Source organism: Vicugna pacos, chromosome 8, assembly GCF_048564905.1.
Source record: "Vicugna pacos chromosome 8, VicPac4, whole genome shotgun sequence".
NCBI lineage: Eukaryota > Metazoa > Chordata > Mammalia > Artiodactyla > Camelidae > Vicugna > Vicugna pacos.
Window position 1 is genome coordinate 72176267 of NC_132994.1, and position 19082 is coordinate 72195348.

General features: G+C 42.2%; 1 protein-coding gene across 2 annotated transcripts in view; it reads left to right on the forward strand.

The window, feature by feature from the left end:
• Positions 1 to 13070, forward strand: part of SLC22A1 (solute carrier family 22 member 1) — a 31992-nt gene extending 18922 nt beyond the window's left edge. The window contains exons 9-11 of one of the 2 annotated variants that reach the window (XM_072966342.1): positions 10006 to 10118; positions 10683 to 10782; positions 12911 to 13070. In XM_072966342.1, coding sequence (XP_072822443.1) covers positions 10006 to 10118; positions 10683 to 10782; positions 12911 to 12980 — 283 coding nt within the window. In that variant the 3' untranslated portion in view covers positions 12981 to 13070. The remainder of the gene's footprint in view (positions 1 to 10005; positions 10119 to 10682; positions 10783 to 12910) is intronic. The other variant, XM_072966343.1, reaches the window with a different exon arrangement.
• The last annotated feature ends 6012 nt before the right edge of the window (positions 13071 to 19082 follow it).

The window sequence follows — 19082 nt, forward strand, 5'->3', positions numbered from 1 at the left end:
TGGGTAGGCCAAGGGTCATGTTGTGCGCTGTGCACAGGGCAAACACAAGAGAAGGGATGTCTGGCGTCGGGGAGACAGCACTGGACCGGGAGCGGGAGGCTGAGTTGCAACTCTGTCCTTAGCGCTGACCCACTTTGTAAACTTCTGCAGCAACATGGGCACCTCTGGGCATCACTGGCTTAAACAGCAGTTCAGATTTGCACCGTGACATGCCGCCCTTACCATCACTGGTCCCCCCACTTTACATGGGAGGAAGCTGAGGTCTAGAGAGGGAAAGGGACCCTCCAAGAGGCACGCAGCTGGAGTGGCAGGGCCAGGGCAGGAACTCGCTCCTCTCTGGCCTTGAATCTCCTGCTTTTCCCATGATGACATGATACTCCGTAAACTCAGTCACAGGCCCGGAAGGTTCATTGTTTAAAGTCAGGTTTATTGAGGTAGAGTTTTCTTAGAACAAAATTCACCCTAAAATGCACAGTTTGATGAGTTTTGATTATATTTATTTCACCACCAGCATCATCAGTGTACCACAGAGACAGCTCCATCCTCTCCAAATGTTTCCTCTTATCCCTTTGTGGTCAGTCTTCTCCCCTCCCACCCCCTCCTGGAAACCACTGATCTGATTTCTCTCCCTGCGGCTTGCCCTTTTCTGGAATGTTACGTGAATGGAATAACATGGAACGCAGCCTTTTGTGTTTGGCTTCTTTCACTTGGCTTCGTGGGGCTCATCCACGCTGTTCCGTGTGTCAGTGCTTTGTGCCTTCTTACTGCCGAGTGGTGTTCCAGTGCGTGGGGGTTGCACCACGATTTGTGTGTCCATCTCCCAGCTCATGGACGTTTGGGCCATTTCCAGTTTGGGGTGATTATGATACAGCTGCCAACAGACATTCATGTATGGTTTTTTGAGTGGACATGTTTTCATTTCTGTTAGATAAAAACTATGGAGTGGGTCATGTGTGTTTAAATTTATGATAAACTGCCAAAATGTTTTCTAAAGTGGCCTCAGGGTCTTTCTTTCCCACCAGCCATGTGGAAGGGAGCTGGTGACTCAGGATCCCCATTAGAGCTTGATGTGGCCAGCTTTCCACAGGGTGCTCGAGTCCTTCTTGGAGAGGGTGGCCTCACTGTGACCTTGACTTACGTCGTCCTCATTAGTAATGATGATGAGCATCTTGGCGTGTACTTACTACCATCTGTATCGTAGAAGACTTAGTTTATTTATATTTTTGAGATTTGAAAGGATACTGCATTCTTTTTTTCTTTAAATTGGTGTGCAGTTGATTTACAATGCTGTGTTAGTTTCTGGTGTACAGCACAGTGATTCAGTTATCAATCACGTGTCACACATATATTCTTTTCCATTGTAGGTTATTATAAAATATTGAATAGAGTTCCCTGTGCTACACAGTAGGACCTTGTTGTTTGCTTATTTTATATATAGTAGTGTGTGTCTGTGAATCCCAAACTCCTAATTTATCCCTCCCGCCTTTTCCCCATTGGTGACCATAAGTTTGTTTACTATGTCAGTGAATCTCTTTCTATTTTGTATATAGATTATTTGTTTAGAAGACTTAGTTTAAATGAAGATTATTTTTATTATAAAAGTAATTAACCATTTTATTTAAAGTTTTAATTCTGACCTTTGTTAGCATATTTCCTTAAACTCTTTTTTTTTCTTTGTATAAATTGTTTCTTCTCCCCATGTCATCAGACCAATGATTTCTAACAAATATCCCAGCTCCCCAACCTCCTCTTATACCTGCATAGCTCTCTGAACCCCTCCCAGAGCCAGAAGACACAAGGGTGCCTCTGATTCACTCTTTCCTCTCTCCTGCCCGTCCCTTCATTAAAAGGCCCTGTCTCATACTCTCATTTGTAAAAGGTCACTTGGAATGAGGACAAAGAGATTAAGGCAAATGAAAGAGAAAAATCTTCTACATTTGGCAGTTCTGAGCCCAGAGTCTAAAATAGCCAGGCCAAACAATTCCACTGTCATGGCCACCGGACCCAGGGGACTGACTCAGAATGTAAACTGTTGGAGGTGCTGAGTGCCTGGTCCTACGTGGAGGAAGGCCAAGTGACCTGTCCTCAAGGAGCCCTTGACCATTTGTGCAGAGACGGTTTGATGAGGAGTCTCAGTAACTAGGAAGGGAGGCCCAATGTTCAGAAATAATTTTAAACTTGAACCACATCCTCCCCCCCCACAAAAGTAAGACAGTTATGAAAGTTCCTGTATCTTCAGTCAGTTGATTTGTGTTCCTTTTTTTTTTTCTGATGGGGAGGTAATTAGGTTTACTTTTAGGGGAGATGCTGGGGATTGAACCCAGGACCTTGTGCATGCTAAGCGTGTGCTCTACCACTGAGCTGTACTGCCACCTCAGTCAATTGAATCCAATTGAAATTGGGGGGGGGTTATTTCTGTTACTTTATTACTTTATAAGCACTTCAAATTCAAACAGTTGCTATTTAAACCACTTTGACCCTGCTTGTCATCATAGGAGGCTTTAAAGTTGAACAGCACCCTCCTAACTGTGACACATACAGTCAAGAACAGTCCTTTGGCATCAGTATGCACTGCCTCGTATTGAAAATCGCCTTCCCATTTTCACCTCTTCACTATGTTATGAGCTCCTTGAAAACAGGAACATATCATGCTCGATGCCTCCTGAAACTGTTCTTCCTGTAGCTGACCAGCCACCGAGTGCTTGTAGAATGAATGAATAAAGTATCACAGAGACGTGGATTTTAAATAAGGGAACTAGGGGCCCACTTCTAGCTTCTGTGTGCATTTCAAATTTTTCTCCTTTTAAAGACTTATTTTCTTAAAATTGCAAAGAAAATAATAGTCTTTTCCCCCCTCCTCTTGGACATCACACCAAAGCTATTAGAAGAATGAGAAGAAAAAATAAAAAACCTTGCAAATGCCATCTTTGAAACTAGGATGACCTTGAAAGACTATATGGAGGAAGAAGGGCTATGTAATCCAGGGAGTCTGGGAAGGTCTAGAAGACGCCAGGGAGGCTCACTGTGACAGCACATTTGAGACAAATCCAGCATTCTTCCAAAGTAGGAAGCGAACCTTGAGGAGTTTAAGACACAAGTCCTCATTTGGAGTAACAGGATGGATGCTGGGCTGGAGGTATACACTCCCTTCCCTGGATGTTGTGTGGCTGGAGGTGAGGCAGGGAGGGCAAGGCTGTGAGAGAATATTCGGGAACCTTTGAGATAGCAGTGTGCTGTGAGGGAGGGCAGAGGAGAGAGACCCCACAGGGTGAGAAGTTCTGCACTGCCACCCACTGGCACAAGAGAGGTCAGTGCATCTCACCACATAGAACCCTGGGTCAGAAAGAATTCCTACTAGCCTAGAACATGGCCTGGCCCCTCCCTGCAAATCCTTCTCAAATAGCCGATACAGGAAGAAATCATAGTATTACAAGATGAATCATAACTAAAAAAGTAACTTGCCTAAGAGCTATACAAATATATCGTGAGATACAAGGGGGAAAGGAACAGGAAAAATGCATAGCAACTGAAGAAGATGCATCGCAAAAAATATTGTCACAAAACAAGTGAAAAGTGTGGCTAAATATACTACAACTAAATGCAAAATAATAATGAATCTGTCATCTCTAGAAAATAAGAGTTTAAAGCAGAGATGTAAATTCTTGCAAGACTATGTGACAAGACAGTAGATGAAACTGAAGTCAGCTCAGGTTCAAAAGAAGCAAAAAAGAAAAAGTATTTGAGACATGATACCTGCTTTGAAAGCAGTACAGAGGAGGACTGACGTAGTCCAGGAAAGGCAAGACAGGACGAGGAAGCGCAAAATAAGACTGAAATAAGCAAAGGGCTTGAAAGGTTTAGAGATTACGTTTATGTCCCAAAGAAGATAATTAAAATAATGAACAACTTCAAGAAATTAAAAACAAAAACTCCAAGAAAACTTCTGGGAATGAAAGAATGATCTCTGATTTGAAATGTCACACCGTATAACGGGAAGAACTGACCCAGAATGAACAATATTAAGAAATATTCTAGCTAAGTTACTGTGCTTCAGAGGGAAAGACTCATCAAGCACCCAAGCTGAACGTTTAAGCCACGTGTATAGGGAGAAAATCAGACCGATGCCGTTCCATGAAGACAGTGAAACAGGCCTTCAATGACCTCGAGGCAAAAAGGGGCAACCCGGAGAATTTAATCTAAGCTCTCATTTCTAAACAAAGACGGCAGCCAATTATTTTGAAATGATTATCTTAAAATATGGTTCCTACAAACCTTTTCCCAAAAAGCTGTTAGAGAAGAAATTCTCAGTAAACACAATGGTAAGTGGAGTAACCCATCAAAATTACTGATGGTGATCACTGAATCTGAGATTAAAATCCTGATCCTGTTTTGGCTACAGAACAGAATGTGAATGTCATATATCTGACAGTAAAGGAATGTTATAACGAGCAAGGATTGGAAAGGGAAAGGAGAGAGAATGTTAGAGGTGGTGTAGTGCACGGATTTCCTCAATATACTTTCTCCAGATTGGAAAAAATGCATCATTAAAAGCTGATAAATTGAGCAGTGTTACAGGTGTGTTTTAAGATATAAAGACAAACTCCAAAGACAATGACATGATTAATTAAAATTAGTTCATGGAAGGATGGTTGAAAAGAAAGTAGAAATATACTAATTTTATAATTATTCATAATAGTTAGCCAACAATACTATCTAAAGAAATAGAGTATTAACTGTATTATGTAAAGTTATAAAGGTAGTTATTTGTATAAAAATACAAACTTTTCAAATTATCAGAAAAAATACACATAAGCAACACACATTGAAAAATAAAAGACACTGGAAATGATAATAAACAACATGGCATAAAAGCTAATGACAGAATTAAGACTAAACATTTCTGACATTTAAATAAATGTAGACTCAACTCCTCTATTGAAAAAATAAATAAAAATGCTCTTTGATTGATTATAAAGCAAAACCCAACAACTTACTATGTAGTTGAAGTATAACTTTTCTTCAGAAAATTTGAAAAGAAAGGAATGCACAAAAGCATATACTAGGAAACAGCCTAAATGTCCATCGATAGATGACTGGATAAAGAAATTGTGTTCTAGTTATACAATGGAACACTATTCAGCCATAAAAAATGACAACATAATGCCATTTGTAGCAACATGGATGTCCCTGGAGAATGTCATTCTAAGTGAAATAAGCCAGAAAGAGAAAGAAAAATACCATATGATATCACTTATATGTGGAATTTAAAAGAAGAAGAAGAAGAGGAAGAAGAAGAAGAAGAAGAAGAAGAAGAAGAAGAAGAAGAAGAAGGAGGAGGAGGAGGAGGAGGAGGAGGAGGAGGAGGAGGAGGAGGAGGAGGAGGAGGAGGAGGAGGAGAAGAATAAGAATAAGAATAAGAATAAGAATAAGAATAAGAATAAGAATAAGAATAAGACAAAGACAAATGAACCTAAATGTAAAACAGAAACAGACTCAGACATAGAATACAAAGTAGTGGTTGCCAGGGGGGTGGGAAGAGATAGACTGGGAATTTGAAATTTGTAAATACTAACAGGTATATATAGACTAGATGAACAAGTTTATACTGTATAGCCCAGGGAAATATATGCAAGATCTTGTGGTAGCTCATGGTGAAAAAGAATGTGACAATGAATATATGTATGTTCATGTATGACTGAAAAATTGTGCTCTACACTGGAGATTAACACAACATTGCAAACTGACTATAACTCAGTAAAATAAAATAAAATAGAATAAAAAGCATACTAGGTAAATGTGAACAAAAATAGAACCATAATTTTATCAGAAAAAATTGAATTTATGATAAAATGTATTAATAAGATGAAGGAGACCCTAAATAATAAAAAGGTAATCCACAATGGTTTCCTAAGATAACTTTACAAAACATTTAATTAATAGAAACTGTTCTAGAGTATAGGAAAAGGAGGAAACCTTTCAAAAAGTATTTATAAAGCTATCATAGTATTGATATCAAATAACAACAAAGATAAAGGAAACAAGGAACCTACAGACAAATATTATTTAGGAATATTAATTAACTCTAAACAATATATTATTAAACAGAATAGTGGAGCACATTAAATAATAATATATCATATCTAAGATGAGTTACTCCAGGTATACAAAGATAGCTTAATATTAGAAAATCTAATAGTATAATTTGTGCTAATAAATTAAAAGAGAAAAATTGTACTATTATCTCCATAGATAGTAAAAGGCATTCATTAAAATTTAGCATCTACTCTTGTTTTTAAAATCTCTCAGTAAAACATGGATTGATAATTTGTCATATAATTTGCTCAGTATACTTTTTCCAGCTAAGAAAAAAGCTGATAAATCAAGTAAATTATGAACATATTTACAGATACAGTAGCGAACACTGAGAGATTAAATAACCAACTAAGATGAGGTCATGGAGTGGGGGTTGGGAAGGAAAGGAAAATGTACTAATTTTATAATTACTCACTATAGGAAGTAAAGTACACAGATAGATGTAATAGAAGACACTTAAAAGTAAGACCCTGAAGGATAAACTTTTCCTGATTTCTTGCTCCAGATTTAACCATGTTTTCCAAACAAAGCTAAGGTTATTTATAGGAATACAAAAATATCCAGCACTGAACAAGGCAAAATTTACAATGTCTAGTGTTCAATCAAAAATCACCAGGCATTTAAAGCTGCAGGAAAAGAGCCAACACTGAGGAGAAAAAGAAATCAACTAGATGGACCCAGAAATGACACAGATGATGAAGTAGTAGACAAAGACATTGAAGCAGTTACCATACCTTTATCTTGAATGTTCAAGAACTTGGAGAAAGAGTGAACATGTTAAGCAGAGACAATGGAAGCTATTTAAAAAGTCCTCAATTAAATTTTCTAGAGATGAAAATGACAACGTCTGAGGTAAAAAATACTCCAGATGAATTAACAGCAGATTGAATACCGTGGAAGAAAAGATGCATAGACTTGAAGACAGCAGCAGAAACTATTCAAAATGAACCTGAGGGAGAATCAGTGAGCTGTGGGACAACTCCAATACAGGTAACTGGCATCTGCAGAGGAGAGTAGAAAGGGTGAATAGAGAGATGAAAAAAAATATTTGAAGATTTGTATATTTATACAATGGAATACTACTCAGCCATAAAAACCGACAACATAACGCCATTTGCAGCAACATGGATGCTCCTGGAGAATGTCATTCTAAGTGAAGTAAGCCAGAAAGAGAAAGAAAAATACCATATGAGATCGCTCATATGTGGAGTCTAAAAAAAAAACCACAAACAAAGCATAAATACAAAACAGAAATAGACTCACAGACATAGAATACAAACTTGTGGTTGCCAAGGGGGCGGAGGGTGGGAAGGGATAGACTGGGATTTCAGAATTGTAGAATAGATAAACAAGATTATACTGTATAGCACAGGGAAATATATACAAGATCTTATGGTAGCTCACGGAGAAAAAAATGTGACAATGAATATATATATATATGTTCTTGTATAACTGAAAAATTGTGCTCTACACTGGAATTTGATACAACATTGTAAAATGATTATAAATCGATAAAAAAGGTTAAAAAATATTTGAAGAAATAATGGCCAAACCTTTTTCAAATTTAATAAAAATTACAAATTCAAGATCTAAGAATATCAATTAATTCCAACCACAAAAAAAAAAAAAAATCAAGAAAGGCACCTAACAAAAATCTTGCAGGAACTGGCAAACTTTTCTAATAGTAAATGTTTTAGGCTAGTGGGCCACATGTGGTCTCTGTTGCATATTCTTTTTCTTTTCTAATTTTTATTTTATGTATGTATGCATGTATGTAAGTATGTATGTATGTATGTATGTATGTATTTAAGGAAGTACAGTCAGTTACAATGTGTCAGTTTCTGGTGTATAGCACAATGTCCAGTCATGCATATACATACATATATTCATCTTCATATATTTTTTCATTAAAGGTTATTACAAGATATTGAATGTAGTTCCTTGTGCTATACAGAAGGAACTTTAAAAAAAAATTTTATATATAGTGGCTAACATTTGCAAATCTCAAACTCCCAAATGTATCCCTTCCCACCCCTTTCCCCGGGAGCCACAATTGTTTACTGGGTCTGTGAGTCTATTTTATAGATGAGTCCATAGTGTCTTTTGTTTTATTCCACATATGAGTGATGTCATATGGTATTTTTCTTTCTCTTTCTGGCTTACTTTCTAATTTTTAAAATGGGATTTCAAAATTGTAGAATAGATAAACAAGATTATACTGTATTGCACAGAGGAATATACACAAGATCTTATGGTAGCTCACAGAGAAAAACATGTGACAATGAATATATATATGTTCATGTATAACTGGAAAATTGTGCTCTACACTGGAATTTGACACAACATTGTAAAATGATTATAAATCAATAAAAAATGTTAAAAAAAAAAAGCTCTCTGGAGAAACACCCCTGTCAAGAAGTGTGAAAGTCAAGGAGACCTCCTTTACACTTACTGTTATCTTTAAAAAGTTAATGCCAAATCTTAAAAAAAAAATAAATAAATGCATAAAAAGCACACTTAACTCAAAGGCCGTAACAATGCAGGATTTGGCCCATGGGCTATTGTTTGCTGACTTCTAATGAAAGCAAAAATAATGTGTTGTGGATTTACAACCTAGAAGTAGAAGTAAAATTGTGCAAAGCCCAGGAGGACAGAAACGCACATGTGCTGGTGTAAGGTTTATTTTCAACCCCCAAAGTGGTATAACAGTACTTGGAGGTAGACTGTGTGGAGGTAAGACAAGTTCTATAAACCCTAAAGCAAAAAACCAAAAACCCAAAATAGAGTTATAGCTATTGAGCCATCAAAAAATAGATTCATTTAAAATACTCATTTCATAAGAAGGGAGAATAAGAGGAAAAGGGTAACAAAGGACAGGTGGAACAGAAAGAAGACACAGAGCAAGATGGCAGATTTAAACCCAATTATATCAATAATCACAAGAAATATAAATGGTCTAAACACCCCAGTTAAAAGGCAGAGTTTGTCAGATTGGACAAAAGTGACCCAGCTGTGTGCTGTCTATAAGATATTCACTCTAAATTTAAGGGCAGAGATAGTTTAAAAGTAAAAGAATGGAGAAAGATGGTCCATGTGAACACTAATCAGAAGGAAGCTGGGGTGGCTGTGTTCATATAAGACACAGTGGATTTCAGAGCAAAGACTGTTCTCAGGGATGAAGAATTCATTTCAAGTAGACAGTTTCCCCACGTTTCCCCTCTAGCTTTCTTTGTCCTCCATTCCTTAAAATCCTCTCTCTACCCTTCCCTATCTCTACATGTGGAAGGAAAAACTCGACTCACAGCAGTCAATTCTCCAACTCTCCGAACAAGTCGTACAATTCCGTTCTAACGTTAACTGCCTGGAATTAGTGCAGACCCCGCAGGTTTAGGGTTTAATCCCACAGACGGCCCCCACTTCAGCTGCCAGTCACAAGCCCCACATTGTCCACCTACACTTCTGACCAGCTGGTTGTAAATCAGATTCCCACGACCCCCTCCTTGAGTTTCCTACCTTGCTATAATGGCTCACAGAACTCAGGGGAGCACTTACATTTACTGGTTTATCATAAAGGATGTAAACAAACAGCCAGATGAAGAGGTACACAGGGCAATGTCTGGAGGGGCCCTGAGCACAAGAACTTCTGTCCCTGTGGAGCTGGTGTGCCGCCCTCTTGGTACATGGATATACTTACCAACCCGGAAGCTCTCTGAACCCTGTAGTTTGAGGTTTTATGGAGGATCCATTATGTAGGCACCATTGATCAAATCACTGGTGATTAACTCCATCTCCAACCCGTCTCCCCTCCCGGGAGGCTGGGGAATGGGTGATGAGTTTGCTCTGGAATAAGTTTAACATTTGGAAAATTGATTCAAAAGAATGTTGTCTTTTTCGTTCTTTGTATTTGATCAGGAACCTTGGAATGATGGTGTGTTCCTCCCTGTGTGATTTTGGTGGGATCATCGCCCCCTTTCTGGTCTTCAGGCTGATGGAGGTTTGGCACGGTTTGCCCCTCACTTTGTTTGGTAAGACTTCATGAAACGTTTATCCTTCCTTCTTTCCAGCCCAGTGTGAATAGCAACACATATTAATATATAGTAACACAATGTTAATGTATAGTAACTATAATATATGTATTATATATAATATGTGTTATAGTTATACATAAACTATATGCTACATGTTATTTTATGTACAATATATTATAGTTACTATATAAACACTATTATGTATAAATTATTACTATAAATACTTTATAGCCTATCAATATAGTAATCTATATATATAGTAGCTTGTCAGAATTGAGCTTCATATTGTTCTTGAGGTCTCTGAATCAATAAATCCCCCAATACCTAAACATCAGGTACGTGGAGCTTTATGCTCACGTGAAAGTAAAATGAAGGCCACATGCCCTTTTCTTATTCTGCCGTCTCCCCAGTTACCCGACTGCTGTAATTTTCTAGATGTTCCTGACCTTACGTGTCCCTCACACGCGCGTCACCTAGGCATCTCTTTAGTTAGCTGTCATCACCTGCGACTTGTAGTGGCCATGCTCTAATGGCTCCCTGTGAAATCTGTCTCATCTGAAGCGCTGGTGGGGCTGGTTGCCGGGGGATTGACGCTGCTTCTTCCGGAGACCAAGGGGGTCGCTTTGCCTGAGACCATCGAGGACGCGGAGAATCTGCAGAGGTGAGCCGGGCTGCTGGGGGACGCCGGGGGCCACGTTAGACCTGCCTTCCCACGTCATGAACACCCTCCATCTCCTCTCTCTTAAGGGTTAGGAGAGCTTTACAGGTATCGTCAGCCTTCTGTTTCTCCCAGAGCTGCTGTAGAGAGAAACAAAACACAGTAACCACTGGCTTAAAAGGACAGACAGGAGAGCATGAGTGTGCGTTTCTGCTGACAGTCGCCTGGTCCAAACTGTGAGACAGAGCGATGTGTCTGTCACACTGACCACCCGCATCAGCCAGCTCCCTAACTCACCCCCGGAGCTGACAGCTCTGAGTCGGGAGCTATTTTTAAATCAGTCGTCTGTTCTGTTAGCAATTGTTGGTTCAGATTCTTTAGTGACTTTCTTCACAAAGAAGAATGGCTTAAAATGTCCCTTGTTGTGGTGGGGACAAGGGCTTCAATGGAGTCTCAGATTCTACTCTTGAAGCAGTAAAAAAAGGAAGAGAGTGTTTGTTGAAGTGGTCGTTAGGCTCCGTTCCACGGAGTCCACAGCGAGGACACGCGCGTCCCTGGCAGGCGGGGAGAAGAGGCTCTGTGGGGTCGTTAAGGCCTGGGTTCAGCCTGGCTGTGGTCGCTTACTTGGCCACGTGACTTTGGGAATGTCATTGAACCTTGCAGAACCTTAACTTCCTTGCCTGAAAAATAGCCACAATAGCACTTAACTTAGAGGGCTGCTGTGAGAATTCAGTGCGATGAGGTAGGTGGCAGTGACTAATCACTGCCGGGCACATAGTAGGTATTCCATAAATCCTAGGTTTTCTCCATTCTTCCTGCATATTGTGTGACCTCCTCAGCGATTCCTAAGCTTAGCATGCAGAAGAATCACAGAAGGAGCTTGCTAAGGTGCAGATTCCTGGGCCTTCTAGGTTTTTGACTTGGTACGTGGATGGGGGAGCCCGGGAACCTGCACTTTAAAGGACGCTGTCTGTTCAAGCCCTCTATGCACCTCGCTTTGAGAAATTCTGCATTTCTCAGTACTGATAAGGGACAAATACCCTATTTTAATTTGAACCCATTTTTGTAATTGCTGACAGTGTGCTTCTTTTTGGTCCCCAGTGGTAGACGTATATAGCTGATGTTGACTGCCTGATTTTAAAGTGTTTCATTATAATTTGTTAATAGGCATGTTGACATCTTTTAGGATGTTTTGTTCATCCCTTTGCCCCATCATCATAGACCTGCCTGGGGAGGTCAGGGGCTTCTGTTCTGAGCCCCACACCTCCCTGTGCACCCTCTGTTCTGGACGATGCCCTTCACAATGTGTAATAATCACTTGTTTCATATCTGTCTTCTCCACTGTTCTAATTCCATAAATAGTAGCCACAGTCCATGACCAGAGAGGTCATTTCAATTACATCTTCTTCCCGACTTTCTAGGAAGAAAAGTCAGGGGCTGGGAGGAAGGGTCACGCTAGCTAACAGAGCGCTCACAGTGCGTCAGCCTCACCGAAAGCTTCAGGTGCCTTCTCACCCCACGCTCTCAAAGCACTGTGAGGCAGCTACTGTTAAACCCACTCTGCCGAGGAAGGAAATAATGACAGATACCCCCAAACCCCCGGCTTCAAAATGGCACGTTGACTGTCCGGTGATGGAGGGGGACCGCGACACAGCAGATGCTCTGCATCAAGGGACAGCCAGCTCTTTCTGCGAAGAGCCAGGGAGCAGATATTTTGGTCTTTGGGGCCATCTAATCTCTGCCACCATCCTCATTTCCGCCCTTTCAGCAAGAAAGCAGCTGTGGACAGTACATAAAAGAATCAGGGTGGCTGGGTTCCGGCTTTATTTATTGACGTTTGGATTTGGATAATTGGATTTGGATAAATTTGAATTTCAGCTCCTTTTCAAGTGTCCAAAGTGATATTTTATTTTTAATTTTTAAAAACTATTTTGAAATGTAAGAAACCATTCTTAGCACAGGGGTCACAGCAAAATAAGCAGAGAGCCAGAACAGACCCTTCCCTCCTGTATCATTTGCTATCCTATTCTCAGCTTTTGCTTTCAGACTTCTCCCGTGTACAGCTTTGCAATGGTTTCTTAATCAAGATGTTGTTTATTTTAACTTAAATTTTTATTTTTGTTCGCTACAGGAAAGCAAAGCCCAAAGAAAACACGATTTACGTTCAGATCCAAACATCAGAACATCCAAGTAGCACCTGAGAGAGATGCTTCGCTGGGGACCAGGGGGCAGAGATGAGGACAGAGCTACCATCTGAAGGACTTCTCGGAAGTCCACCTTCCCCTGTACTCTTCCTCGTACTTGCCTGCCCCCAAATCAATACCAATTCTAAAGAACATGAAGCATCTTTTCTTTCCCCTTCCCTTCCCTTCCCTTCCCTTCCCTTCCCTTCCCTTCCCTTCCCTTCCCTTCCCTTTCCATCTCTTAAAGCCCTGGCTATCTTTTATCTACTTATCCTTTTTAGTGAGAGTAATTGGTACTTAATCATCTGAAGTATTTTGAAGATCCAATAGAATTAAATGCTGCTATAAAAGAAGCCTCTGTAACTGACTTCCTAGAATAAAGTTTTGTTTTATTCACTCTCTGAAAGAAAATGTTTTTGTATTTGTAGGTACTTATGTTGGCAAAAGTGTTTCAACACGTAGGTTTCCTGGAGGGAACTTGGATTTTAAATATAGTGACTTCACCAGCAAACCCCAATCACATTTCCACACGTAGGATGAAGTAAAGCATGCTCCTCGTTCAAAGGCCAGAATTTCTATGACCTTTTTTGGGGAAGACGTTTCTGGCACCTACATTCCAGGAATACTTTATTCTGTTTCACTCTTGGCTTTGGTTCTTGTTGGTGATTCTAGAAGGTGAACTCAGATGCCAGCTCTGGAATATCACAGTGAAGATACCAAGAAGAAGAGTTCAGTCTACTGCGAGTTAGTAGTAAGCGGTTCAAGTTCTGGTTCAAGATGTGATGTCGTTCCTGGCGTGCACAAAAACTTTATTTGAAAATTTCTTTACCTGGGAGACAAACCACAAAGACCACATAATGGGCACCCTTCAGAGCGCATTGGGGACAAAAAGACTCTAATGCAAATTGGAGGCACGATGAAGGACGTGTGCTTGTATTGCAAACTCTCCTGGCCGGAAGGGCTCAGGCAGGGCGTGGCCTCAGGGACTTGGGCTCTCCCTGTTCCGTCCTGGGCAGCATCTGACCTTCCTTTGAGAATGAACATTGGCTTCTCAGAAACCTGAAACTGTGCCCTTAGCAAAAACAAAAAAAGAAATCAACTTATACTTCAATTAAAAATTAAAAATAAAGAATTAAAAAACCAAACCCAAAACACATCTGGACACGTGGAGCACTTCATTTCAGCTTCTCCCAAGCAGAGTCCTGACTCTGTATCTTATCTTTCCGACCGTAACACTTACACTCTTTCTTGGTAACAAATACGTAAATTGCAGGCTTTGAATCATTTTTTCAAATACGTATAAAAAAGTGCCCCTTCAAATCTTAGAATCTTTTGGCGAAACTTCTGAGGAAGGCTTTAGACAGAGAGGGGTCATTATTAAAAATCCACAGTGAACCTCCAACTTTCTGCTTGGAAGACATGTCTGGACCAACTAGATGTGTGCGGTTCTGTAGGAGAAGCAGGTCTGAGTTTACTTGAAAAGCACGAGGGTTTAGATTCCTAGTGTGGTTTGCCTGATCCGGGCAGGAGTGTGTGTCTGTGGGTCCAGGAGCAGCTCCGCCTGGTGAGGGAAGAAAATCTGAGTGTTGCCCTGTGTGTCAAGAGGTGACACTGGGCCTCTTCCCTTCCTGCCTTCCTGGCCGTGGATACAACAGAGCCAAAGTCAGCCCCGAGTGGGTGGGGTGGAGGGCACAGATGGCGTCTGACCCCGTGGAGAGCCCGGGAGGTGGGACGCAGTCCTGGGGAAGCAGAAGCTCCTGGTAAGGGCAAGGCGGCCAGGGGGCCCTGCTTCCCGGCAGCTGTGCCATCCAAGCACGAGCTGAGCGCCTGCTGGGTGCCTCGGTCACCCTGGGCTCTCAGAAAGGCCCGAAGGCAGCTGCAGGGTGTGCTGGGAATAGCGCCCACGTGAGAATTCACGGTAGGAACAGAGCCTTTTAAGGCAATTTAGGTCATATTGTTGGACGTGGAGGAGCAGCACTGGCCAACCTTACAAACTGATGGGGGGATTTGAAGGTCTGGAGAATCGCCTCCCCAGTTCTGCCCCAACGTTCCCTTCAGTGCCTAGAATCCAGCCTTCAGAGATCCTGTGGCTCCTGGGACGGGAGGAGGCGGAAGACGAGCAGGAGGTGTGGGGCCGCTTGTCAGGCAGGAGCAGAGTGGGGACCGGAGGTGCAGGGACAGCGCCTGCAGAGGGCGGGGTGATCACAGGGCAGGAAGCCTCGCTCTCAGCCCCTTCCCCTAGGGCAGAGTGCGGCCGAGAGCCGCAGCGCTCTCTCACAGAGGGGGTCTGAGCTGGATGTGATTCCAATGCCTCCTCCACCAGCTACTGATGGAATGGCCTCCATCAAGTTCCTGAACTGTGTGAGCCTCTGTGTCCTCCTAACGCCCACATGCTAGTGGGTTGTGAGGATGCCGGGATGCTGTGAGAAGCTGGCAGGAAGCTGGGGAGCTCCTCCCAGGTCGAGGTAGTCAGTCTGTGCTGCTGCAGGGAGTCACCCAGCCTCCCTGCCACCTGGTCCCCAATTTGTATTGTACTGGGGACCTGCAGATCTCCAGCTGGAGATGGAACTGAGCCATCTGACCAGCTGACTCCCTGCAGCTGGTTGCTAAGGGCAGAGCATCCTATTGTTCATCCCACTTCTGCCTCCTCCTTGCAGGTGAAGCTTCAATGTCTGATGTTTTGAGATGTCTGTGGAACAAAAGAGATGGTCAGGGCAGGTCTCTGAGAAGGGCCCTGGGCTCTGGGCACGCCTACTCTGCACTGGCTCCCAAGGGGTGCATTAGTCTGGGTTATATCTGACCGTAACTGAAGTCCCTCAAATATCAGAGGCTTAAACAAGATTCAAGTTTCTTTCTTCCTCATACTCAAGAAGTTCAAGGACAGCCATACGGCTCTGGTTGGAGGCACAGGGACAGGCCCAGGTGCCGCTGGCCCCTTGCTCTGCTAGGCAGGGCTTCCCAGGTCCCAGGTGGCTGCTGGGACCTGCCCATCGTCTGCACACACACTGCAGGGGACAGGACGCAGCGAGGAGGTCAGCCTTCCTTTAAGGACATTTCCTTGGAAGAACAGGGGTTTGAGATAAAAACCAAGTTGGAGATAAACAAGGTTACATTTCTCACACATTTGAATTTTACGGCCAGAGAACTCATGGAGTTATGCCATCCACATGGGTCTGTGAGTGAACATTTTTCCCTCGGGGACACATGGTTCTGATTCGTTTTAATGACTGCATAGTAAGACATTGTGCAACAGAAGTTATTCAGCCATTTCTGTTTTCTGTTCCTAGAATTTTGGTCCCCTTCCCTGGAATATGAATGATGGGGTTTTCTGTTGGCTCTCCGGCCCCATCTCATTTGTCACATCCCTTCTGCTGGGACTGACTCTCTTTGGGGGTGGCCAGGGGGGCTGTGAGGACGGCAGCCCGGCACCATCTCCTGGTCAGGCTTTCTCTCCAGGGCTCATCTGCCCTTGGCCATCCTCCATAAACCTTCCCAAACTCCAGCCTGCACCGTCTCTTCCTTGCGTTTGTCAGAATGTCCAAGTCAGTACACAATCTATTTCTGCACTTTCAAGCACTTTGTGTACTAAACATATTTTTCTTGCTGAACCAAATTCTACTTGTCTCAGCTTTTGAATTCATTTTGCTCTCTTTCTCCATTACATGTCACATTGCACATGACGTTACATATAAAATCATCACAAACATACATGACTGCACGTGAAGTTTCTCAGTAGGTACATTTCCCAAGCAGATCAGTTACAAATTTTGCTCTGTCTTAATGAAATAACTGCCCTCCTATTAGATAACGTACTTGCTGCTCTGACGCAAGCAAAAATGTCCTGGCTTCCTGCCCCTGGGGAATGTGGAGTGAGGGGCGCTTCTGCTGTCTCCACTCCCCTTGGGGAATGGCAGAATAGATCCCAGGGGCCAAATGGCCGATTGTTTAGCAGGTTTGTCTCACTAGGACCTTTTGGGAGTAAAAGTTGGGTTGGGAAGAAGACAAGGAAACAAAGAGATGGCTAATCTGCCACCTGGATTTCTGTAAAGCTCAAATCTGCCTTCGAGATTAAACATAGAGGGACAAAGGGGATCTTTAAAAGAAGGCAAGGAAGCTAGAAAGACGGCATGGGAATAAGGTGCACATCTGACCAGGTGAGCCCCTCAGAGGTCAGGCAGTTCCCACGCCTCTCCCCGCCACCTCCTTGACTTGTCCAGAGGGAAGCCAGGACACAGAAGATGGACAGATGCCCTTCAGCTGGCTCAGCTCACTTCTGACAATGGCAGGGTGACGTATGTCATCCTCATCCTCTCACCCCAACCACACACCCTTCCACGGCGTTTTTCCCCAGCCGTCCAAGAACCAAAGGGCTCACTGTTGCCAATCGTCCGAAAGAAAAGGCACCACCTGCTTCTCATACAGACCCAGGCTAGTGATGTCAGACCCAGCCTTCGCTGGTTCCGGGAGGGCATAACAGGGCATTTTAAGAGCTAAAGAACAGCTGAGAAGAGAAGTGGGTGGCGCACCAGCCCGTCTTCTAACCTCTTCAAGCCAGACTCTAGTTTTGTTTCCACCTAGTCCCAGAGGGAGTGTCTGGACTATTTAGAGGATCGTGCTTGGTCATTCAGTTCCCCTCGTTTAGGAAAACCTTCTCAGTGTCCATCTGTGCCTTGGAGACCCTCTGGTTGTAGTAAAATGTTCATCCCCTTTCCTGGCCTAAATGTTCACCACCCCAGCCTTGGTCTCCCATCTCTGCGACTTCTTCTCCAAGTGCTGAGGTCCCCTTCTGACCCCAAATGTGTAATTTACTGTCCAGCCTGACAGCCCAGACCTCTCTCTAACTGTTCAAGGAACGTTTGGTTTTTATCTGCTCTGGTATCATAGCACAGTCATTAATATTATTAATAAGATCTAGAATTGTCCTCCATTTAAAAAATACTCTTTAAACGTTGCCTGTGTAAGGCAAAGCTTTGTGCCTGATCTTAGTCTCAGTCCAAATTTGAACCTCTGGTCAAGGGTCTTGAAAATATTTGTAATTTCACTCAGTGACTGAGGCTGCCTCTAATATCGCTCTGCCTGTAGCCAGAGCCTGTGGAGCCACCTCGTGTGCAGTCCTAGTGGCCAGTTTTTAGTCTCTCATACACAATTTGCTTAAAAGAAATTAAGATTCCAAGAAGGGCTGCTGTGGCTAGGCCTAGAGACAGGAAAAATTCAAAATTCAAAAGGGTGGGGAAATGTTTTTGCCAAAGAGAATGTTTTTGCCCATCAAAGATGACCAAGGTTGTGTTAAAAAGACAAAGAAACCTAAATATGGGGAGTTCATGATGGCCAAGCAGGGACAATTTTAACATCAAAACAGTCATTCTAGTCAATTGGGACAAGCTGAGACTATAAAAAGAGTCAAGTCCGTGATAATACTTAAAAGGAACAAATAATAGGATTTTTTTAACATTTTTTATTGATTCATAATCATTTTACAGTGTTGTGTCAAATTCCTGTGTTCAGCACAATTTTTCAGTCATTCATGGACATATACACACTCATTGTCACATTTTTTTCTCTGTGATTTATCATAACATTTTGTGTATATTTCCCTGTGCTATACAGTGTAATCTTGTTTATCTATTCTACAATTTTGAAATCCCAGTCTATCCCTTCCCACCCTCTACCCCCCCCCCGTAACCACAAGTCTGTATTCTCTGTCCATGAGTCTATTTCTGTCCTGTATTTATGCTTTGTTTTTGTTTGTTTGTTTGTTTTTGTTTTTTAGATTCCACATATGAGCGATCTCATATGGTATTTTTCTTTCTCTTTCTGGCTTACTTCACTTAGAATGACATTCTCCAGGAGCATCCATGTTGCTGCAAATGGCATTATGTTGTCGGTTTTTATGGCTGAGTAGTATTCCATTGTATAAATATACCACATCTTCCTTATCCAGTCACCTGTTGATGGACATTTAGGCTGTTTCCACGTTTTGGCTATTGTAAATAGTGCTGCTATGAACATTGGGGTGCAGGTGTCATCCTGAAGTAGATTTCCTTCTGGGTACAAGCCCAGGAGTGGGATTCCTGGGTCATATGGTAAGTCTATTCCTAGTCTTTCGAGGAATCTCCACAC